This window comes from Vespula vulgaris, chromosome 18 (genome assembly GCF_905475345.1).
Source record: "Vespula vulgaris chromosome 18, iyVesVulg1.1, whole genome shotgun sequence".
In the NCBI taxonomy this organism is placed as follows: Eukaryota; Metazoa; Arthropoda; class Insecta; order Hymenoptera; family Vespidae; genus Vespula; species Vespula vulgaris.
Genome location: NC_066603.1, coordinates 3744333 through 3770538, shown reverse-complemented (window position 1 = coordinate 3770538; position 26206 = coordinate 3744333). Strand labels below are relative to the sequence as shown.

The 26206-nt window shown below is 32.2% G+C and overlaps 1 protein-coding gene across 2 annotated transcripts in view; it reads left to right on the top strand.

Moving 5' to 3' along the window:
* Positions 1 to 26206, top strand: part of LOC127070337 (semaphorin-1A-like) — a 284950-nt gene that overhangs the window by 257871 nt on the left and 873 nt on the right. The window contains exons 7-14 of one of the 2 annotated variants that reach the window (XM_051008162.1): positions 8383 to 8487; positions 10655 to 10743; positions 10876 to 11017; positions 18549 to 18897; positions 19698 to 19780; positions 19883 to 19981; positions 21876 to 22160; positions 25206 to 25349. In XM_051008162.1, coding sequence (XP_050864119.1) covers positions 8383 to 8487; positions 10655 to 10743; positions 10876 to 11017; positions 18549 to 18897; positions 19698 to 19780; positions 19883 to 19981; positions 21876 to 22160; positions 25206 to 25349 — 1296 coding nt within the window. The remainder of the gene's footprint in view (positions 1 to 8382; positions 8488 to 10654; positions 10744 to 10875; positions 11018 to 18548; positions 18898 to 19697; positions 19781 to 19882; positions 19982 to 21875; positions 22161 to 25205; positions 25350 to 26206) is intronic. The other variant, XM_051008164.1, reaches the window with a different exon arrangement.

Below are 26206 nucleotides of genomic sequence, written 5' to 3'. Positions count from 1 at the left end.
TTACGAAAAGATCGAAACAAACGAAATACAAACGACATGTTCTTTGTTTTTTTCAATAGAAAGAAAAAGATATTTCAATTGTTATTTAGAGTTTATAAAAATAAATTGGTACAGTTTTTGTCATTCGTCTCGTTTGAACTGAAAAAAGAATTGACATTCTATAAACCCAATGTTTTTTTTATATCTAATAAAAAGTTATTTGATCTGAAGCTTACAATGTATAATTTATAATACAATAATTATACTTATTAATTATAACATATATTTTACAGTATAATATAATTATTATCATGATTATATATCAAAAATAATTTATAATATATTATAATTATACTGTACTAAGTACAATATATAATCTATTGTACTAATATAAGTTATAATACAATATCAAAATTCATTTATGAAATATGAATGATGATATTTAGACGACAAAAAAATATAATATATGAATATATACAACTTGAAAGTCACGTAATTATATTGTTAATTTCCTTTTGAAATTATTTTTATACAAATATATCCAAAATAAACGAAGGAATTGTTCATGTTAAAAGCATTGATATAATGTCCATAAATTATTGTCTCAAATCTTGCATCAACTTTTTATTATTTTTAATTTTTATATTTATCAAAAAACAAGAAAGATACATAAAAAAAAAGAATCCTTTCTGTACATTATAGAGTGTTAATACTTTTAATATAATATTAATTAATATAATATCATTAATTTATAATATCATTGCTATATTTATCAAACATATTTTCATACTATATCCGATTGACCAGAAAGTTCATGCTATTTCTCCATGCATACATGCATATACATACATATATACATACACATATATACACACATAAATTGAAACATACGTATATATCTACACAGATATAAACATGAATATTTAACGATGCTAAAAACGTATCTAGTTCTGTATATACATTGAAAGAAGAAATTGGATCAAGTCTTTATAAATTTTTGTCTGTTTCTCTTTTCTTTAAATTTATCGATTCGTATCAATCGTACATATATCTATCATTGACATTAAAAAACAATCGTCATAAATTTTTCATGACGATCTGATATATTATTTATATTTATTTCCTTTTTTATTATTTCTTTCCTCGTTTCATTTTCTTAAATACTTCATACTCTAATCATACTCAATCTCATTGATAATAAAAGGCAATCGTCACAAACTATTCGTGACGATCTTATTCATCTTTTTTTTTTTTTTTTTAATATACCATACTCTAAGCGTCCTCTATACTCTGCAAATATACTAGCGAAGCATCGATCTTTCCCGTTCTATAAATTCCTCGTTTAAGAATGGAACGAGGAAAATCGAGATCGTTCGTAGACACGTGCGCGAAATACAAGGAGGAAAGAGAAAAGAGATAAGAGGAAGAAGAGAAAAGGGAGAGAAAGAGAAAGAGAAGAAGAGAGAGAGAGAGAGAGAAAGAGAGAGAGAGAAAGAGGAATAGGTGCGGCAAAACGCGATCGGTAATGCGATCTCGAGGAAAGAGGGCGTAGAAGAACAGACTGGCATCTATTCCGCGTGTCAGCCGTTGCGTTGCATCGGCGAACGAAACGTACTTACATACGTACATACATACGTGCATACATATGTACATATATACATACATACGTACAAACGAACGAACGGTACGTACCATACGTACGTACGTAATACGTCGTACGAGTTCTCGCGCATTAGTTACAAGAGCCGCAAGAACGTGTCAGCCGACTCATGAGTATTTACGTCTCCGTTCTCTCCGCGTAATGGGTCCGTCAGGTTGCACGAATCTACACTACAAGAGAAACAGTACGAGAGAGATAGAGAGAGATAGAAAGAGATAGATAGAGAGAGATCGATAGAGAGAGAGAGAGAAAGAAGTAGTGTGTTTGTGGGATGTATACGAGAGAAAGAAAGAGAGAGAAAGTGCGTATGTAGAGTGCATACAAGAGAGAAAGAGAGAGAGTCTGTGTTTGTGTGTATTTGGAGTGCATGCAAAAGAGAGAGAGAGAGAGAGAGAGAACATGTGACAACTCTCCGCATACTACTTATTACTAGTAACACTCCCGCGTAATCTATTCCGGTTGCTTTAACTTCGAACTCGACAAATTCGTACGTAGTTATCCTTAATTTAAACGTATTTCTTGGTACGATACGATTCTCTCCTTTTTTATTGTTTTTTTTTTTTCTTTTTTCGTTAACGATACTCATATCTGTGTCTAATATTAGGATAAGAATAATTTATTTTATAAACTTTGTTTTTCTTTCTTCGATTTGTTCATTGAAGGGGATACGAGCAAACTTAAACGAGCAAAATTCATAATGATCGAGATGATATTCTTTTAGTTTTATTAATTCGTTAATCGTTAAACGAGGATGATAAAAAATAATACGAATCGACAATATGAAAGCGAAAGAATGTTTTCTACGTATTCGATAACTACGAAAATGCGTATTTATTTATTTATTTACTCTTATCGCAAAAGATCGCAATGAGATAGAGAAAAATGAAAGATAGAAACAAGTGGGGGTGGGAGTGGGGGGAGTGATTCTACGTAAAAACAGATTTACTACGAATATCTCGTTCTACTTTTATCTAGAACTCTTTTCTCTCTTTCTTTCTCTCTCTCTCTCTCTCTCTCTCTCTCTTTCTCTTTTTCTTTTTTCTCTCTCCCTCTTTTAAAAGCGCTAGCTAAGCTCGTCGCAAATAAAATGAATCGAGTCAAACGAGGGCACAGTTTGACAACGAAGCCCTATGAAGTATCCGGACAAGTAACTTCATACATCGACCGTATTCTTTCGAAACCTACGAACTGATAGGTCTTGTACTACTAGGATGGATCACTATCGATTCGGGTCTCACGACACCAAATGAGAAAGAATAAAGAGAGAATAAAAGAGACGGAAAGATTTGTTACATTTTATAAAAATATTCTCTTAACGTATACAAAGAAAGAAAGAGAAAGAGAATATACATCGTTTATTATTTACATCTCAGGGAAATTGTTTTGATATAATACTCTTTTAAACGTAATTACGATCGACTTGATTATTTTAAATACATATAATTATATACATATGTATATATATATATATATATATATATATATATATATGTATATTCAATGTATGTATGTGTGTGTCTGTGTGTGTGTGTGAGATTGGCAGCCATAATACACAAGTTCCTACGATATTACATACTTTCTACTTTAATTTCATTTTCCAGGACTCACGGTAAACAAATTAACAGTCCCTCGAATCGTAACAACGTTGTACCTTCGAAAGAGAGTACATTCCATTTGCGTTGAAAATTGGCGTTTTCGCGACACGAATATGTAAAAGTACCAATGTAAATGGGTAGAGAAAGAGAAAGAGAGGAAAGAGAAAGAATATAAATATTTTTGCGATCGTTCGTTCATTCGTTCATTTGTCCGTATATTTGAAACCAAATAAGAAAAATCGTGAAAATTGTGGCGAAAGCTTGAATTAGCTCAATAAAATTACAATATAATGACGCTGGCTAGATATCCTTTCTCGACGAACGTACTTACAATACCTCTCTGATTTTTTATAAAAGCGTTTGATACAAAATGTATAAAAATCTTATCACGTACTTTCCATCATTCCTACGAACATCTATCACCGCTGGTTTTTCCTTTTTTTTGTTTTTTTATTATTTTTATCTTCTCCTTTTTTCTTCTTTATTTCCGATACATTATTTTGCGTGACAGATACACACACACACACACGCGCGCGCATACACATGCACATGCACGCACGCACATTTTCTTACACGTTTCTGCGTATTTTTGAATGTTTACTTTTTTTATTGAAAGAAAGAAATAAAAGAAAAGGGAAAAAACACGAATAAATAAATAAATAAATAAATAAATAAATAAATAAATAAATAAATAAATAAATAAATGACCGAATGAATGAATGAATGAATATTCTTATATAATAAAAAGCGTTTCAAACATTTGTACAATTCATTGTATTCTATGCGTAGAAAAGAATGAATAAGAAAGAATAAAATAGAAGAGAGGGAGAGTAGCTCTTAACTGCTACTCGATTACGTTTGCATCGCGGCGTATAATTTCGAAAGAGAGAAAGAAAGAAAAAAGGAAGAGAAAGAGAGAGAGAGAGAGAGAAAGAGAGAAGAAGTAATATTTATAAGGCTGTTATCGTTTTATAAGAGTACGCTCGTCGTTTCTCTTTCTTCTTGATCTTATTAAAAAGTACCGACAGAAAAGCTCAGCATGGCACTTACTCGACGATGAAGGTAATCACTTAACGAGTTCCACGCTTCGAGCAACCCTTGAACCTTTCTCTCTCCATTCCTCTCTCTCTCTCTCTCTTTCTTTCCCTCCCTCATCCCTCTGTCCCATTCCCAGTCAACTTCCACCCAATGTTATTGACTCTTTTCGCGTATCAGCAGCATCGACTCTCTTTCTCTCTTTCTTCTTTTTATGGAATTTTATATTCACCGTTCATATTAAAAGCAAGAAACGAGCTTCCCGTTATTTCTTTTACTTGTCAGATAAAAGGATTTTTCGATTTTTTGTCCTCTCTCTCTCTCTCTCTCTCTCTCTCTCTCTCTCTCTCTCTCTCTCTATTCGTTTATCTCTTTTCCTCTCTATCTCTCTTTCTATTCATTTATCTCTCTTTCTCTCTCTCTCTCTTTTCATTTCGAACGAACGTGCCTCTTCCAACGAATGTCATCGTGTATCCACTCGCCGTGAGAATGAAAATCAAGAGAGAACTTTGATATTTTACACCGTGAACAACGTATATGTGTCTGTCGCAGCGTGAAACTCGAGAAAACGAGGAAATCATTTGCTCGATCGTGCGTTTGCGTTCCCGACACCACGTCGTTGCCATTTTCCTACGAAAAAAATCTTCTTTCCTTTTTTTCCTCTTTCTCTATTCTTTTTTCTTTCGTGCTCTCTCTCTCTCTCTCTCTCTCTTTTTCTCTCTCTCACACACATATACACACATACGCGTGCGCGCATGTACACGCTCATACACTTTTCTTCCATTCTTTCTCGACAACTAGACCAAATTTTCTTCTAGCCGATCGTCATTTAACCAACGAAAAGCAAACAAGTTGGTACGACTCGAAAAAGTTCGTTCACATTTTCAATCCTTCCTCCTTTTCTCTTTCTCTCTCTCTCTCTCTCTCTCTCTCTCTCCCCTTTTCTTTCTCTTTCATCCCGAAATATAAATGAATCGTCGTTGGAAAAAAAATTACGCACATTTACCTGACTTATGCAGGTAAAATTCGTTTTCTCGTTCGTATTAAATTTGTTAAAATGTAGGAAGAACGTCAAAAGAGACGGGATATAGGAGATTGCAAAGCGTCCGTTTAATATCGTTAGAAAGGGTATGGACGTTAGTAGAGAGTAGAAATGCGTTAGAAACACACTCTCTCTCTCTCTCTCTCTCTCTCTCTCTCTCTCTCTTGTTCTCTCTCCCTTTCTCTTTCGCTCTTATTCTCGCTCTCTCTCTCTCTCTCCCTCTCTCTCTCTCTCCCTCCCTCCCTCTCCCCCTCTCTCTCTCTATTTTCTTCGTGTAAGGTATTAGGAACACGACGTGAGAGCGAACGAGAAAGAGAGAGAGAGAGAGAGAGAATACGAGTATTCGCAGGCTTCGGCGTTACCAGGGAGCTCACCGTAGATTTGTAGCCCTGCAACGAGCACGTTCATCCCCTAAGTCTAACGTCTACTTCGCCTGTTATATACGACCGCGTGGAGCTCACTATATACATATATATATATATATATATATATATATATATATACATATATATACATATATATATATACACTTATCGTGCGCATATGTTGGCCAGCCTCAAATCCCATCGTGCTTTTTGAACGTGAAATATGGAAGCGCCACGCGAAAGAGGAACACGCCGCGACCTTCGAGAAAGATCTTCTTCGCGGATAGAACATGAATATAGAGAGAGAGAGAAAGAGAGAGAGAGAGAGAGAGAGAGAGAGAAGGAAGAAAGGAGGATAAGTCTTGTTGTATACGAAAATGTACTTGGAATACTATATCTCGTCGTTCGGTTCCTTTTCTTACGTACACATCAGTGTCCTTCTATTTCGCTCTTTTCACTGTTTTCTAGAAGATCAAGAGAAAAGGGAGATAGAGAATACGAAATCTTCTTCGAAATAACCGAAAACTTGTCCCACCCTCGAATAAATCCGTGAAAACATACGTATCCACGAAAGTGAGTGAGAGAAAGAGAAAGAGAGAAAGAGAGAGAGAGAGGAATCTCGGGTATCTCCGTGAAATTCGATTTCACATTCCGCAAACTTTCCGTGTCACGAGTATACCACCTACCCTTGCTGCTACAATCACTACTATTGCTATTACTATTACTATACTCTACTAGTACTACTACTACTACTACTACAATTACTTAGATTTCACTAGGTTTGAACCAAAACGTGTCGTAAATTAAACTCGCGTATCTATCCAACGCTATCTCATCGAAACGTTTCGTTGGAAACTTGTTTGTTGTAGGTACAAAAGAGGGGAATAAATAATTTCTGAGCTTGGTTTTGGAAAGGTGGGGAGAGGGGAGTGGGAGAAGAGACAGAGGTGGGGCAAAAGAGAGGGGGTAGGTAGATGAGGAAGAGATTTGATAGTGGTAGATAGTGGTAGATATATATTCAACCTGCTTGCACACAGTTTTCGACGATAACACGATGTTCGTTACGATTTCCAAACATTCGCGAACGTTGCTCTCAAAGGGAGCCGCAAGAAATGTAATTAAGTAATCGCTCGTGGAAGTAGGGTAAACAGCAAATTTTAATCTCTATCTCTCTCTCATTCTATCTCTTTCTCTCTCTCTCTCTCTCTCTCTCTCTCTCTTTTTCTCTTTGTCGCTTTCTCCGATGTCCACGAATGTCCATACTCGAAAACGCGTGCATGATGCGAAATAACAAATATTAACGACGGATTATCTCTCAATTTCCGTTTATTTGCTTTGTCGACCCGTTCTCAACGCGATAGGTATTAAACATCAAACAAATTACAAAATGTACTTACCCCACGACCTTAAAAAGATATCTCCCTCGAGGGATTGCGAGTTACAATTCGAATAGAATTTCGAACGAGAATAGGAAGAAGAAAAAAGGAAAAAATAGAAGAAGAATGGAAGAAAGAGAAAGAGAGGAAATTAATAAATAGATAATAAGAGTTGCTTCTTGTACCGTTACGTTATTTCAAAAATGGTTCATTGTATGATGAATGACAAAAAGATTGAATTCATAATTATATTACATAGCGTGTCATACTCGATAAACGTTCATTTTTATCTTTAAGAAACGTACATATGTATGTAATATGTATATATGTAAACATTCATAAACACAACGTTTATGCACATATCCTTTTACCCTTTACTTTATAATTTATTTCCTTAATTTGTTTCTCAAGTTAACTTTGACCCGATTCTTTCTACTTTTGATATCCCATGTTTACATGTTGCTACACACACATATATACACATATCGTGAAAATAATTTTGTTTAAATATAACTGTTTCTTACTGATTCGTTTTATGAATATTTATGTAACTAAATGAAGCGTCACGCCAACAGTGACCTAACACATATACACATATAGAATTCTCCTAAAGTTAATTTTCTTTCGTTCGTTTAATTCATTCCTTCTCATTTATTTTTGAACAAATTCTTGTTTGACTTTAACTACTTTTAACATCTCGTATATAAATATGTATTTATACGTGTATACGCACATACCTATGTATCTACATTGAAAACAATTTCGAAGTAAAATTTCTTTCATTTTTTTTTTTCTTTCCTCTTTTTTAACCCATTTGTTTTATGAATATTTATAACTAAATGATGAAGTTTCACGTCAGAGTTGACCTCATAATGCAAAGGATTGATATTCACAGAGAAACACCGTATATATGTGTGTATGTGTCTATGTATGTATGTGTGTACGTGTGTATGTATTACGAGAAGTGATTAAACACGGTAGAATAATTTCAAGGAACGTTCCATATAAGAACGGTATGCGTTCGTAACGCGTAACGTGGTAGACATAGCACAAGGTCGAAAGACAGCAAAGACTAGGGGGTCCTTTTCGAAGATTAGAAGGAGAAGGATTCCATGAATGCTTTCTACCACCTTCATCGTAGTGTGACACGAGAGGATGTGAAAATTAACCCAAGAGGAGGGTCGCCTTTACCATCTCCGTCGACTGTTATAATCGTGAATTTGACGACCTTCCTCCCATCCTGGACACCCTAACTAACCATACTAAACGTCCTGACACAAGGTAAATGTCTGCAACGTGACATTTTGACAGAAACGTTTCTGTGTTTCAGAGGGACAGCTCTATGCTGCGACGGTTGCGGACTTCACCGGAGGGGCACCTCTTATCCTTAGGGAGAAGATCCGAACGGAACGATCCGATTTGAATCAATTGAATGGTAAATACATATCCATACCTAATTATTAATGATTCTATTAAGTTAAGTTCTGTTTTGATTCTGTCTTTTTTTTCGTTTTTATTTTTTGTTTTTGTATTTCTTACTACGATACTCGTGTTTAATTATTTTAACTTTGAAAATTTACGTAAACAGTCTTGTTCGACTGATTTTAAGTTATTAAGATAGTTGCTTAAGATAATAGAAATTATGATGATACAAATGATATTTATTTTACATTTAACTCTTCTTTCTTTTTTTTTTTTGATTTCTTCTCTTTTTTTGTTATTTTAGTACATTACTTTAATTAAAAGTGACATTTAGTTTATAATTGCTAACAAATTATTTTTAAACAATTCTTGATGACTTTTTGATCGATCTAATAATACGAACACGCACATACACACGCGCGCGTATACACACATACGTCCTAATTTATTTAACTATTTCATAATTGATTTAAAATTAAACGAAACGTAGATATGTAACGTAGTAACGACGACGACGAGAAAAAAAAAGAAAGAAAAAGGAGAAAAAAAAAGAAATCACATTTAAAATGTTCCCCTGTCAATAGGTACCTATGGGTTTCTGTAATAATAGCTATACAATCAATATCCGTAAATCGAGTGTTAAAAATCAATGTGTTCGATATATAACGTAACATCGATCAAATGCAATCGGTGATTGTATCGTTCACGTCTACGTTGTGAATTTTAAAAAAAAATATCGGATTAGCTTCTCTATTCAATAAAATAGAAGGATGATGGTACAGCAAGATTGCATATATATATATATATACATATACATACATATATATATATATATATGTATGTATGTACAAGCCATGTTAACGTTAATTATCATGTTAATTAAATATACCCTTTGTACCCAAAGCGTTGTAATAAGTCCAAATAACGAGAGAGAGAGAAAGAGAAAGAGAGAGAGAGACAGAGAGAGAGAGAGAGAGAGAATGGCGATGAGTAGTGAAGCGAACTCGCCCATCGAATTTTGATCGGTGTCTGGCCCACCAACTAGCGTTGCTCGTGACCCGGCGAAATTAAAATTTAATTATCGATCGTATTATTCGTGCGAGTGCGTCATTCAGGAAGCCTCGCATTTCCCGAAAGAATATTATTTCGTTCGTCGTTAATTCTCCGCGTAACGTGCTACGAACGAATGAACAAACGAACGAACGAACGGACGAACGAACGAACGAACGAATAGAGCTTACAATTAGTACTTATCGTCCTCCCATACCACCCCTACTTCCACTCCCACTCACCCTCCCACTTTTCCCATCCTACCAAAATATCAATACCAACACCGTTATCGACATGTTGGTATTTGATCTTTATCGACGAACACGTACGAGACAGTCAATTTATTTGGAAATTTCGATTTATTTCCCCCAACCCTTCTACTCTCACCAACCCCCGTTCCTTCGATCGCACGAGCTCATCTTTTATCCGATTTTAGTAACGAAATTTTACCAAATGTCGCTTCGTGCCTCCACTATCCTCTCTCGTCGTCCCCTCTTTTCCAAACTCTCTCCCCTAACCCGTATCCTCTAACCCCCTTCATCGGTGTCACGCTTATAAATCACTCTCGACGATCACGATATCGCACTCTAACGCGTACACGTATTACCTATCCATAGATTTCTATTTCCATCGAGTTTTCCTATTATAAATACATTGCGACAACTTGCCTAGTAGTATCATTTCGATGTTGGAGATATATAAGTGAAGTGAGATGAGACGTGAGATAGAAGATGTTAGAATGAATACATGAATGAGGTTCTCTATGAATTTTTCATCTCGTTTTCCACGAATCATTAAATGTGGACTCGTTAAAAAAGAAAAAACAGTATAATTAAAGCGTTAAACGAGAAATTGTTTCTAAATTAAAACGAACAAGTATGTGAAGGAATAAAGAGAATGTGTGTGTGTGTGTTTTGTCTGTGAAAAAAAGAAAGATATATACATATATATACACACACACATATACATAGAAATATATTATATATATATAAAAATACATGTATAATATATATAAAAATTATATAGAGAAATATATATAATATATATATAGAAATTATATATAATATATATATATATATATATATATATGTATGTATAAAGGTGAATAAAAATGTTGATTCTGTTTTCAGGACCAAATTTTGTCAGCTCGTTCGCTTACGAGGATTACGTGTTCTTCTTCTATCGGGAAACCGCGGTCGAGTACATGAACTGTGGCAAGGTATTATATGAGAAACGTTGCTCTTTTATAAGATGAAAAATAAAACAAAAAGAAAAAGACAAAGAGGTAAAAGAAGAAGAAGGAAGTAAGGAAGGATTGTTCGTGACCAACACGAATTTTCTTTATTTTCAGGCGGTCTACTCGCGGGTCGGTAGAGTCTGCCAGCACGACAAAGGCGGTCCTCATGCGTTCAGCGACAGATGGACGAGTTTCCTGAAAGCTAGACTCAACTGTTCGGTACCTGGCGAATATCCATTCTATTTCAACGAAATACGTGAGTATCAATTTGTTTTCTTTTCTTTTTTTTTATACATAATATTTTTCTTCATTTGATAGGGCGGGGAACAATTTTGTTATCATAAAATTATTAATTACCTTTGCTTGAAGAACAATCTTTTATTAATATAAAAATATTCTTCTGGATGAGGGAACGATCTTTTTTATATCTTAAAATATTTTTTAGAACATGATCACAGGAAACAATTTTATTTACCTAAAAATATTCGTCTAGATTTGAAAAACAATATTTTTATATGTAAGAATATTCTACCACCAGGATCATAGAAAACAATTTTATTTCTCTAAAAATGTTTTGCCTAGTCCGATCGGGAAACAATTTTGTTTACTTAAAAGTATTCCTCCTAGTTGTTCGCGAACAATTTTTTATATTCGAAAATATTCTGTATGCTCAGGAAACAATTTTATTTACCAAAAAATATTCTTCTATATCAGGGAATATTTTCTTTTATATCTAAAAATATCCCGTTTTGGTCAAGGAACAATTTGGTTTACCTAAAAATAATCTTCCCCGTCGCGGAACAATTTGTTATACCTACAGATATAGTTCTTTATCTAAACCTTTAGAAATCTTGTGAGATGGAAATCAAAGGAAAGAATCAAAAAAAAGAAAAAAAAATGATCTAGTCGAGATTGAATCCTGTGGTGCGTCCCATATTACATATAGAACTGAAAAGAAATTTTTGTTCGGCATGTTGTACTGTTCACCATGCTTATAAGATAGATTATTCACCATCACGTTCACCAGCAGCCGGTGGTTTTCCCAGCATAACCTAACCAAACCCAACTCAACCAATCCCTCCCATCTCTAAAGGTAAAGCGTGTAGTGTACTATATAAACTCGTTTCCTGTCACTCGATAAGTCGTCCCAACTGCCTACGGAGCAACGAAATGAAGCCTGGGGAGCCAGTAGGAAAGTACAAATGGTACAATGGCCGCAAGCTCACCAGGAGGTGGAGTAGCCAAACGGTGAACGACTAGGTTGCCGCTGTTGGTACTGCTGCGCTGATCCAGAGTAAAAGAGAAAAGACGGGACGAGTGGTGGGATATGTCCTCTCTCTCTCTCTCTCTCTCTCTCTATCTATCTATCTATCTATCTATCTATCTCTCTCTCTGTCTGTCTCTCTCTTTCTCTTGCTCTTTCAAGAGCCAGAGAATATTGTCGCCGCACATCGAACCGAAATCCCTATCCGACGAGGAAGCTTGGCTTCTGGCCAGCTGAAAGATCCGTTTGGTGGATCCTTGCCAAATCGCAGGTCCGGACTATCCCACCGATTGCTCGGACAACCTAGACCCCACTCCAATCCTCCTCTCTTTCTCTTCTCTTTCTCTCTTTCTCTTACTTACTCCTTTACCATCTCTTTCTCTTTCTCTTTCTAGTCCTATCTTCCTTTCTTCGTTCATTCCTTCCTTCCTACAGTTCTATCTCCTTCTTTTCCTTTCCTCGTCCTAGAACCCCCTAGCAGCTTCTGCTATAGCCTTTCCACGATGTGTTCTGCCTTTGCCAGATGACGGGAGAAACCTTGGAACGGATAGTAGAATGGAAAAGAAGAAAGGAAATGAATAAAGAAGTTTATTACCGTCTCGGGGATGAAATTCTCCAACAACGAATCGGACCGTTGCACCTGAAAGCCAAATCACTCGACCGTCTTGAAATTCCTCAGCTGTGTATCGCGATACCTTCGTCCGGTCGACGTCTCGTTCTTACGTTTCATGCTACCGAACGGGAATTAGAATGAGATTTCTTCAGAAAATATATATCGTAAAATTGGATCTTTTTCCTTTTCTTTCCTCCGTATTCAAGAACTTTCTTAGAGGAAAGTACTGTTTGATATATCGGATCTTGATCGAGAAAATGTAATCCGTTTGACATGGGGAAAAAAAAGGTGAGTATTTTATAATAGAAAAATATTTCAAGCGAAAGGAAACGACATGAAATAGTATTTGTTATACAACGAGTCACATAGGTAGTACACGAATATAGGTTATGTATACATTTTGAAAGCATATATTTATAAAGGATATATATATATGTGTGTGTGCGTGTGTGTTGCTTATAAAATTTGATTTAAAATAAAATTGTTGCATGTGTTCTGTTCACCATGCTTATAAAATAGATTATTCACCACAAAATAAAACCGGTTGCTTATAAAATAAAATTGAAAGTTTTAATTATCTTAATGAATTCTTCTATAGGAGAAATCATATCAAAATTATTATATTGTTTTAAAATGTTCATTTGAAATGATTTTAATTTTTATTATAATATAGATTTTCGTTTATATTGTGATATAATAATTTTAATTCGTTTTCATAATGTTATTTAAAATTTTTGAATTTAATTTCTTCGATACGATTTTTCACTTTAGTTTACAACTATCGAGTATATAAATATACCAAAAAAAAAAAAACTGAAATATTTAACTTTCAAAGTTCGTATTAAAAAAAACAAAATCAAGTTATCATGTTATCATCGGTGAAATTGCGTTTCACTACTTCTCCTTTTATTTTATTCTAGAAATTAATAAGAAAAAGTAATTCAATTAACGTGTTTTATTGTTATTATTTTATTATTTTATTAGAGATTAAAATTATATTGTTTTACGATTAAAACAATTACAAATAACGTGGAGGTGACGGAAACAAATAAATTGATTACGCTCCCTGTTTCTCATCTTCTTAGGGTGAAATTTCTCTCATGATAGCCTTCAAGGATTAAAATGATCAAATTATAAAATACCTATATAACGTATTATACGAACGCGAATTACAATTTTTATATAAGTTCGTATTATAACATATATTTTACAAAACGTTATACAAAAATATGTAATAAAATTTTTGTTTATATGTATTCTTTGTTAAAAATGACGAATTTTTTCAAATTATCAAAAATCTTCAAAATACGAATCTTTCTTCTTACATTTTTAAAACGGAATATCAAATTTTCTTTATATATATATATAAAAATATATAGTAGAATTTTTATTCGTGCAAATTCGCTTTTAGTATGACGAATTTTATTAAATTATCAAACATTTTCAAAACACGAGTCTTTTTCCTATATTTTTAAACGTCAAATAAATGCCAAATTTCATATATCAGATATTTATTAAATAATAATATTTTACTCTCGTATAACATACTTAAATAATTATTATCGATATAAAACGAATTTTTCGATCATAGAAATAAAATTAATTATATCTAAATATAGATAAAATATTTTATCATTTTAATTCATTCATCCTTCTTTATTCCATTCGAAAAGCTATCGTAGTCGAAAAATTATGCGATACCATACCAAGATTTACTCACTATACTCTACATACTATATTCTACGATTAGTTTAGTTTATTCGCGGAATGTACGACAGTTGTGTTGTACGAACATATCAAACTTGATTGGTCTATACTCGAGCTAAATCATACTATACCGTTCTCGAAGTAATAAAGTTTGTCAGGAACAATAACAGAAGGGCAAACGTCGAACTCACTAGCCAAGTATACATACACATACACTTACATACACTTGCATACACTTGCACATACTTACACATACGTATAGTTTCCAGTAGAAGTAGCGCGGACCGGTCCTAACTCTCGGCGAACGGACCGAGTTCCCGTCCAAACTAACAAACGTGAAGCTGACAAACCGTGTTCGTAGTCAATCATACGTTTCTCGACCGATGAGCGACGTCGAAAATTCATGAGAGTACATCGGAATACGGAAAATTTTGTGATTTCGAAAGTTCCGTGAGATTCTATACGGAAATCGTACTCTTTAAAACAAACGAAAGAAAGAATCGAAGAAAAGTTTTCGAATGAGATATGTATATAAAGAGTACAGTGCGTCTAAGAATATATATATATATATATAAAAAGAAATTTATATATATATATATAAAAAAGAAAAATAAAAGAATAAAAGGAATGATCGAGAAAGGAAAATAAAGAGTGAAAGAGAGGGAGAGAGAAAGGAGTCTCCGAGATATATACTATATTATTCATCTGGAAAAGAAACGGAAAGAGGCAGTATTTCTTCAACTGCGTATGCTCCTTTGCGTATTTTCCTTTTCTCTGGATATTATTCTTCGTGTTTTCTGGTTTTTTTTCTTTTTTTTTATTACTCCCTCCCCTTTTTTTATTTTTTATTATTGTTATTATTTTTCTTTCTTTCTTTTTTCTTTTTTTTCTTTCCTTTTCTTTTACACTCCTTTCGTAGTTTCGATAAAAGAATGTAAAAATTGTTCGAGTCCTCGTTCGAAGTGTACCATTAACACTTCTTTCTTTTTCTTTTCTTTTCTTTTCCTTTCTTTTCTTTTCTTTTCTATATCCGAAGGTATCGTGCTTTATAAAAGAAACCGGGAAGTACGAAAAGGGCTGATCGAAAGATGTATTATAGTATCGTATAAGAGGACATAAAAATAACAGGGTGGAACTAAGGGATAGGTATCAAGATTTATATTCTCGTTAAATGTATTTTATGAAATAAAGGTATTTAATAAATTTGTTCGTTATGAAATCGATTAACGACGTCATCGATCTTTCTTTTATTTATTTAATTTAATTAACGTTGATATAACGAGTATTCGGATGAAAATAAGTTTCATTTTGTTATTATTTTTAATTTACAGTAAATAACAGTAAATAAATAAAGAAAAATAACAATTGCTTCACTTACTCGTAACGATTGTGACTTTGTAATAGTTATAAAATTATTAACTTCTACTATTAATATAATTAAACTATTCATAAAATATTACTTTCGAAATATATATATATAAAATATGTTAAAATACGAGATACATATGTGGTAAAATAGAAAAGAAAAAAAAGAGAGAAAAGAAAATAAAAAATCCAATCAGAGAATCAGCTGGGAGACGTACTGAAGAAATAATTATAGTTCAAAGCTTTAAATTCGTATGATGTCATTTTTTCCCCTTTTTACTATTTTTCCTTTTCTCTTTTTTTTCTTTTTTTTCTTGATAACAAACCATATTTTATCGTCGTAATAAAATGAAGACGTTCGTTATACCGTACGATAAAAAAAGAGAGAGAGAGAGAGGGGGGGAAAAGAAGAAAAAAGAGAAGAAAAGAAAGAGAAAGATAGAGAGAGATCGCAAGGACCATAGTTGAATTTTCATCAGAGTCGGCAAAAGTCGAGTCTACGAGAGATGAATTTGACGAAGTTTCATGCTGGTTTCCACTTTGTTTCCTCGAGAAAAGGACGAATCGAGTGAAGGGATAGGGAATAGGCGCAAAAGGGAATAGGGCGCTAGGGCTTTTCGTGCTCGTGCACCAAGATTCGGAGTGTACCGTTAGACGAGTGGAATTTGAGTTGAAAACTTTTTCACGTCTAGATACATATATGTTAAAATACATCTTAAAAGGTACACGTTTCTCTCTGTTACATGTGTTACATGTTTCTCTGCATATAATATATTCGTACGTATTTATACGTGTATGTATACGTATATGTAAGTAAAAGAGAGACAGATAGATAAATAAAGAAAGAGTGCGAGAGAGAGAGAAAGAGAAAGAGAAAGAGAGAGAGAGAGAGAAAGGGAGAAAGGGAGAACGTAGGGAAGAGGACGAGACTTTAAAGGCTCGTTCGACTTTTAAACTTGTCGCGACGTTGGAAACTTTTTTCTCTTTCTCTTTCTCTCTCTCTCTCTCTCTCTCTCTGTCTCTCTTATTCTCTTTCCTTCTTTTTTTCTACTTGACTCGAGTCTGGGAAAACGTTCCAAGCGAGTCACATTTTCTTCCCTTTTTCGTCGTCATCAACCCTTTCTACCTCCCATTTCTCCCTTCGTTCCTTCGTTCGTTCCTTCCTTCCTTCCTTCCTTCCTTCCTTTTCTCACCGCCAAGAAATTTCGCGATCGACCAGTTCGTGGCTAAGTCGTTAGAGCCAAGGATAACTAAAGTAGAAGGAGTATATCTTGCATTATTAGTGTTTCTCCCCAGCGTGTATAATAACATGCAAAAGAGAGAAAGGGAAGAGAGATAGAAGATATTCTTAGAATATGACGCGTCATTTATTGAAGATTAATATGTTGACTGTTATGAGATTTTCATACGTTTTATCATAGATACGGCACAGTAAAATCATTTCCTTAATATAAGTTTATAATTAAATGTTGCTTGTATAACGTTGGATCAATATAGTATCACAAATATTATTTCTAAGATTACTCGACAATTTCGTCTACCATTTTCGAAGGTCTTACGATATTACTTATGATTAACGATTATTATTAATCTCTCTGTAATCAGTTATTTCGAATTTATAAATAATTTAAGTGATATAGTTAAATGGAGAACAAAAAGGAAAATAGGGAAAAGTATTTTGATAGTATTAACATCGTAATATCGAATTTATTTAATATATCTAGATAATTTTTAGCTATTTAATCTTATAATCTTATTAGTTATTATATCGTATTATAGTTGTCAAGAATCGTCAAGATTTATTTTTCATTATGATTTTATTATATTAAATGATTATATAAATAAAATTATTATCTAATAAATTTAATTTCAATAAATTATTTAAATCAATAAAGTAAAATGACAATTATTGAAATAAATATATAAAATATGATTATTTAAGTAAGATTATTATCTAACGAATTTAATGAGAATCAATTATTTAATTTAATATAATAAAATCTTGATATTTTGAAGAATATTAAACTATTTATATCTTGAAGAAAATTTAGCTGCGATTAAACATGCCAGTATCTGAATGATTATTTGACATTTCGGACTTATTCATATTATTGAATTCGTTTTGAAAAGCTCTATCGCGTTGTATAGAATGAAAAGCGATAAGAAAAAAATCCTATATAAAACGTTATACGGAGAAAATTAAATACTGCTTTTAGTGCTTTTCGGAGTACCACGAAGAAAAACCGTTTTTACCGATAAAAAGAATAATGGCAGTATTCTGAACGTTACTACTTTCTCTTGTTGTACGCCATTACAAAAAACTCGTTGTCGTACTACGATTCCTTTAACAAGCGTAAACAGCAAGCGTCAAAAACTTTAAAAGCATTTTTCTTTTATTTTTATTTTTTTATTTTTTTATATATATATATTTTTTTTCATAATTAACCCTCTTGTTAGTAGTACCTTCCGTGATTGCACGACAATAAAATAAAAAAGGATTCCTGCTTAATTATATATAGTTAACGTTAAAAATCGAATTTTTCTTATACTCACACAGATTATAATAATTCGTTGATATTTAATTTGAAGAGACTATTTTATAGGAGAGAAAGAAAAGAAAAAGATAGATATTAAATTTCTAGGTTACGTTATTATTTTTATATTTTAATGTCAAAAGATTTGAATTTTAATTCATAATAAATTCATATAAAAATAAGAAAGGAATAGAGAGAAATGAAGAGAAAAAAAGATAAATGAATAAAATATATTTAAAAAGCAATCATATTTATTTTCCTTTAACAAATCCAATAAATCATTGTTTTGATTGATAATTTTCAGAATCAACGAGTGACGTAACCGAAGGATTTTACGCTGGTAATCGTACACGATTGGTATATGGTGTCTTCACAACTCCTGTAAATTCCATCGGTGGTTCAGCGATTTGCGCCTTCTCCATGAACAGTGTTCTCGAAGTCTTCCAGGGTGCGTTCAAGGAGCAAGAGACGATAAATAGCAATTGGTTGAGAGTGCCAGCAGAAAGGGTACCTAAACCAAGACCCGGTGCTTGCGTTAACGACTCTAGGACACTTCCAGATATGACCGTGAATTTTGTTAAGGCTCATCCGCTCATGGACGATGCTGTCCAATCCTATTTCGCAATGCCTGTGATAACCAAAGTCAGTTTCAAGTAAGTCCTTCCTATTATTATGATTATATTCATTTCTATTACACTTGATGAGTTTAGAACAGTTATTATCGGATTTATAATTCTCTTGTCTACGTCTTAAGATTAAGACAATGTTTCTCGAAGTTATATAAAAGATATAAATACTCTCTTTGTTAGAGCAAACGTTCGAAGTAATCTCAAAATCGCATCAAGTTTGTGTGTTTGTGATTCTTTTTTCTTTTTTTTAAATGTTCCATCGATTGTTAAACAATTTTCTCCTCGACGTAATATAAATTATCGATGATAAAAGTGATTTATTAATCGTAAAAATATTTATCCTCAAGGCTCGCTACATCAATTTGAGGCAATAAACTTTCAACTTTCTTAAACAATTTCATTTCTTGGAATAATCTTTCTCGTCGTATTTTATTTAATATCAACAAAATTTCGAATTACATTTTCGATATTTTTCTTAAATAAAATATACCATCATATTCGATTTTATAAAACGACAAGCATAAAAACGATTAATAAAATAATCAAAGACAAAGATCGATCGATAAAAATTTCGTCGTCAATAGAGACGATACTATAGATCCAAAATTTCTCTATTTCTATAATTCGTAATAATAGTAAATAATTATCAATTAAGATATACCTGTTAGAACATATAGATAATTGTTCGAATTTTGAGATGTAGAAAATATTTGGAATGTCCTTTGTCGATCGATAATGTAGAGAAAATGACGAAGAAAAAATAACAAAAAAAAAAAGAAAAAGAGATAAAAGAAAACAAAAAAATATTCTTGTTTTGTCTACAGTTACAGATTTACCAAAGTCGCCGTAGATTCTCAAGTGAAGGCGTTAGACGGCAAGGCCTACGATATACTTTACGTTGGAACAGGTAACGTCAGCCCCTAAAATAATAACATTTCTCGTTCGCCGCACGAGATCGTATTTCGCCTTTCTAAAATTATACATGGAAATATTCGGATATATTCCACAGACGACGGTCGCGTGCTGAAGGCATTGAACACCCGTTCCCCGGATTCTGTTACCGACGTTAATCAGGTCATTGTTAGCGACGTCCAAGTGCTGAAATACGGTAAGCTTAGCTACGAAGTCCCTATTTATTTTACTACTCGCCATATAGTCCAGATATATTATACGTAAGAGAGTAGACCCTTCCTTTTCATATATATTCTCGATCATCAAAATTTTATCCATGAAAAAAATATTTTTTTTTTTTTTCGAATCTCTCCATATCTCCGAAAGATATAAAATTAATGTTGTACCTTTCGAAACATAAATTAATGCTTATCTTTTACAATTACAAATATATAATTTCTTTATTTTATATAATTTCAAATTTACATAATTTACATAATTTTTAAAATATGATAGAAATAAAAGAATAAAATAAACTTCTCGTTATTAACAGATTGCTCGTTTTTTGAACCATTTTTTCTCGATCTTTTCATTCGGTCCATTTGACGTTGTTAAATGCATTTAATAAATATACCAGCATGTACCAATCGGTACTACACGCGGCTTGAATGGAAAATTTAACGTGTACCATCAATGTTAGATATCGCATGGAACGTGTTAAAATACTTTGTTTTATCATTTACATTACATTTAGAGACATGTTTGTATAACTATGTTCATTGATATCGGTCGTATTGATGGATACATTAATATGCATTTATGTTTTTTGTTCTCTTGGTTTTGTTGTAGTATTAATTCATATCATTAACGTCGATCAAGGTCAATATAAATTGTTATAAAATATAACATTTATGATTTATGTAACGTTAAAGTTACAACCATCGATGACTTACGTATAATATATCTATTTCTAACGAAAGAGGCACAAATGATTTATTTTTAAAAAGAAATGATTATTTAAGACAAAACAACCTCTATTTTTATATTTATATACAATATATATCTATATATTTTTATTTTTGGAAAGTAAAATCTTTCGGATTTATAAAGAATAATTATTGTTAATTATAATTATTTTTTTTCTTTGTTAATTTTGTACATTTAGATAATTCTCTCTTATTTCCTCTAATGATGCCCAATTAAAGTAGTTCTTATAGTTATTAGTTTTGCCGCTGGTGATACACTTGTAAAGAAGTTATCTGTTATTATCGTTCTACCACATTCGGTATATGGTTCCATAAGTTTTAGAACGACAAATTCACTCAAAGGCATTAATTAAAACATCTGAACTATTCGAAAATGTTATGAGGAACTTTTGAATAAATCCCAGTGAAGTCAAAATTTTAGCAAAATTTTGTGAAAAGTCAAAATGATCCATTTCGGTATACGTAAGAGGTATTTATCATTAAACTTTTCCTTCAGGAATATCAACCGCGAGAATGACTGCATCAAAATTGAAGCATTAAGCTTTTAAATCTATACAAAAAAAAAAAAATTAATTTTCGAATAGAAATATTTCCGCCACTTTCTCTCTCCTCCAAACCTTATCGAACTACATATACCCTTATAATTTTTGTTTTGATTCGTTAACGTGTACAAATGAAAAATATATCACCATTTTCAGCTATTAAATATCTACATGTCAAAATGATCTATCACTGTATACACACGTATATAGAGTTATACTACGTGTAAATGTTAAACAGAAAAGAAAAAAAAAAAAACAAAAACGGAATTAATAAAATTAATCGTTCATACATTTCAATAAACGTCAAAAGAAATCTGATGAAATAATACAAACTAAAGATGGATTGTAACAGGATATCAGGAGAGAAAGGAGAAAAATAAAAAACAAGAAGAAGAAGAAGAAAAAAAGAAAAAAGGAAGAAAAGGAAAAACACCATCTTGACCCAGTTGGCAAATCTAGCGTTAAACGTGAAATCTGAAAACTGTCAAATTATTAAAGACCCTCGCCCTTCCCCTCACCACCCTTTCCGTAAATCCAGTGTTAAATCGTGCGAAATTAATATATGCGTCGTTAACGTTTATAGGACAAGCCGTGAAAGATCTGTTAGTGGTACATCTAGCAGGTGAAGCAAGTAAATTGGTGGTCTTTGCCGATTCGGAGATACGTGCAGTGCCATTACATCATTGTGATTCACCATTGGCAGGCAGTTGTGCGGCCTGCGTTGCTCTTCAAGATCCACATTGCGCTTGGGATGCTACGACAAATCTTTGCGTCGCAGTTCCAACAAAACTTCACGATAGCGATGCCGACAAAACGCTCTTCCAAGATATCCTTATGGGAAAGCACAAAGGCTGTGGTTTCGAGCAAGGTATAGTAAGGCTGTTATTACAAGTAAAAAGCACCCTTCTTGAGCTTTTACGAACGAATTCCTCGAAAACGGAAGAAAAGCCCGCTTTCCCACGCACTCTTCTCCTTTTTACCCTCTCGAAGTAATGACTCTTTCTCTTTCTCTCTCTCTCTCTCTCTCTCTCTCTCTCTCTCTCTCTCTCTCTCTCTCTCTCTCTCTCTCTGTGTCTATCTGTTTTTCTCTCTCTTTCTTTCTTTCTTTCTTTCTTTCTTTCTTTTTTTTCTTTTTTTTTCCTCTCTCAATATCTCTCTCTTGAAATACTTGATTTAACGCATCCTTGACTTCAAAGTGGAAACGACGACTTTCGAAAAATCTCAAGTAGGGCTCACGTACAGTCGTTCGCAGAAATATTCGGTATAAAAAAAATTTTTCCGAGAAAGATTGACAATATATTTGTTTATTGATTTATTGGATAACGTTCTAGTTTATCAACTGAAATTTATGTAGCATAGTATGGATGTTGTAATAGTGTAAAAACTTTTTTTTATAGTAACGGTATAAATATATTGTAATAATTTTACATGGTGTATAGTAGTTTCTTTTTTTTTCTTTAATATTTGTAGTATTTCTGTTTTATATTATTATATTATACTAGTATATAATAATATGAAATATATTTTATTATATACTATATCATAATATAATAGTATTATTTAATATCAAATTAATAAATGAATAATAAGTAGAAATTAAATATTATATAATAGTACTATACTAATATAAAATCTATGTGTGACGATTGTATATTATACCGGTATTAAGAATTATTACTTCTTCTTTTTTTATAATATTTTTTATTATGCTTATGTAAAATTATTAAACAAATTACATAAAATTAAGTTTTATACTATTACAACATATAACGTGCTATGTTAGTTTCAATCGCTACGAAAAATGTAATTATAAAACGTAACTAATTAAATTGATAATTATATAAAATGAGCTATTAGATTATCTGATGTATTCACTATTCCATGCCAAATTGAAATCAGTATTTACAACATAGTATAAAAATAATAATCATTACTATGTAGAAAAAAATAAATTGAAAACAAAAGAAAGAAAGAAAAAAGAAAAGAAAGAAGAACTTTTTATTAACAGAAGCATATTCAGATATTCTCATCTTATATATTATATATATATATATATATACATATATATATATATATATATACATACATATACATATATATTTAGTATTACTGCGAAGATATTCAAAGCATATAAATTCATTTACTTATATATAGAGTAATAAAGCAGAGATATTCAAAGCTTATCCGGCACATTTAACAATAGACGTTTGTCAAAACGATAGACTTCTCTTTAAAGAAGGAGGAAAAAAAATGAACAAAAAAAAGAAAAAGAAAAAAAACCCGAAGAAAAATAGAAAAAGAAACGGAAAAGGAAAAAGAAAAATAGAAATAAAAATAAAAATAAAAACAAAAAGAGAAAGAAACTTATCGACTTCTTCAAACAGAAGAAAAAGTTCGTCTAAATAAACAGTCTATATAGATAGGCGCGCACATATACGCAAATATATATCTACCCATATACATACATACATATATACATACATATATAATACATATATATATATATATATATATATATATATATATACTCTTAAATACAATACGACGTACACATAAATACACAGTCTGTCTGTATCAAAGATTCAAAGCCATTCGAAAAGCGCAGGGATCAGCGAATCGATCGAACCGTGGCGCGTTCACCCGTAATCGCTCGACGAGTCCATACTATATATATATATTTATATATATATATATGTATATATACAAATACATACAAACTATATATAGTTCACATCACGAATACAGTAACAGAAAGGCAGCTTTCGCGATATATCCCAACGGGATTCACCGAGTATCGCAAACTTTCTTCTCATCGTTCCGTCACGTAGATTTAACTACTTGCTTTTGCAAGCCTTTAGCTTTCATCTTTCGGACCCCAGAAGTTCTCCCCCACCATTTCTCTGTTTCTCTGTTTTTCTGTTTCTCACCTTCCCTCTTTCTTTTCTTTCCTCGCGTCTTTTCTTCCTCATCGTTCATCCTCTTTCCTTATATCTTTTACCAGAGAATTATGGCGAACAAATCGGCTCGTTTTATCCCATTTTCTCGCATTTTACCATCCTCGTACTTCTAACCATTGTAACACGTCAACGACATAAGGATAATATGCTACTCTGTATGAGAGTATGAGAATCTCGTCTGATGCTTTTTAACGCGAGCCCTAACGATAAGGATTTATAGGCTCTCCTTTTCTACTTGTTATACTCCCCTATTGCAATTCTTTACGAGTTTCCTTATTATTCTTTTCTTTCTCTTCTTCCTTTTTCTCTGTCATTTTGTTCTTTTCTTTTCCTCGTTTTTATCTTTTATCCTGTCTTCCTACCCTTGCTTTATTCCATTCTTTCTTTTTTCTTTTTCTTCTTTTTTTCCTTTATATATATACATGTATATATATTATATTAAAATATAATATATATATGTATTATAATACATATATAATATATATAATATAATATATTTATTTATATTTATAATATATTATATATATATTATAAATAAATATATTATATTATATTATATATATATATATATCATTTATATCGCACGCTAAATCTTTGTATTAATTTTGTTAACTATTGGTTATAACACCATATCATATTGGCACTTCATTTCATTTACTTATTTCATTTTCATGGGATTAATATTAACTTTACCCTTCTTTTACTAACGAAATTTATCATCAATACATACTCATTTGTAAGCTTTGGCTATGATCACTGTTACCTTATTATGTATTTTTCATATATACATACATACATACATATATATATATATATATATATATATATATATGCACAAAACGTACGTATACACGTACTTATGTATAGAGTATGTGCTTGTGTGTATACATTTTATATGTACTACCTGATATCATCAATCCCTCGTGTCATCGTCAACTTGGTGAACGTTGCTTCAGAAATGGCGAAACCCGTGCAACCAGCCGTACCGCCCGAAATCGGGCGCGGGGAGCAACCCGACGAACGAGACAATGAAATTGTCATCGAACTGGATCGAGAAAATCAATACGGTCGTACGCAACCAAGAGCTAACGAACCTCAAGGTAATCATTAACGCCAATATCCACTTGCGTCATACTTCTTCCTTTCTCCTTCCCCTTTCTCCTTCCCCTTTCTTCTTCCTTTCTTCCTTTCGAAGAATTTTAATCGGTCCCATGATGATCCTTAATCCTCAATAAAGGTTATCGTGACTGAAACTTTATCCTTCTTCCCCTCATGCAAAATTTCGTTTCAATATCGTTATCTTCTATCTAACTTTCGATCTGATAAAGAGAATATCTCGAACTTAGAAATTTTCAGAAAAAAAAACATTCTAAAATTTTTGACACACGTATATAGCGAAAAATATTTTAATACGTTAAATTTCATTAAGAGAAGTTGAGCGTCTTAAATACATTATCGTTACGAAAAAAGAAAAGAAGACAATAAAAAAAAATTCTAAATAATTGTAAATAACGATATAGGTATATCGCAATATTCGTACATTTTTATCTCTTTTTGACAATAATAATTTTTGGAAATTTTTCTGTAACCATTACGAAAGAGACCATTTATTCAACATGTAATGAACATACATGAGTGACAAATTATAGAAAAATTGATGTGACACGATACGTGTCATTAGTGAAATGGATATTCATTCGGATTATCAGTAGTGACAAATGGTATCATAAAACAAAATAAATTTTCTCATATATTTTTTTTTATTAAAACAATAAACAAAATTAGCATGGAACGATAATAGATGATAACCTTTTAAGGATTAAAATCAAATCAAAAAGCTTCGAAGGTATATTTGTCTTTTATCAAGATCGAAGCTAGTTATCTACCTATCTATCTTTCCTCTCACCTTTATCATTTCTCATTTATTTACGTTTTTCACGTCGGATCTTGTGCACTC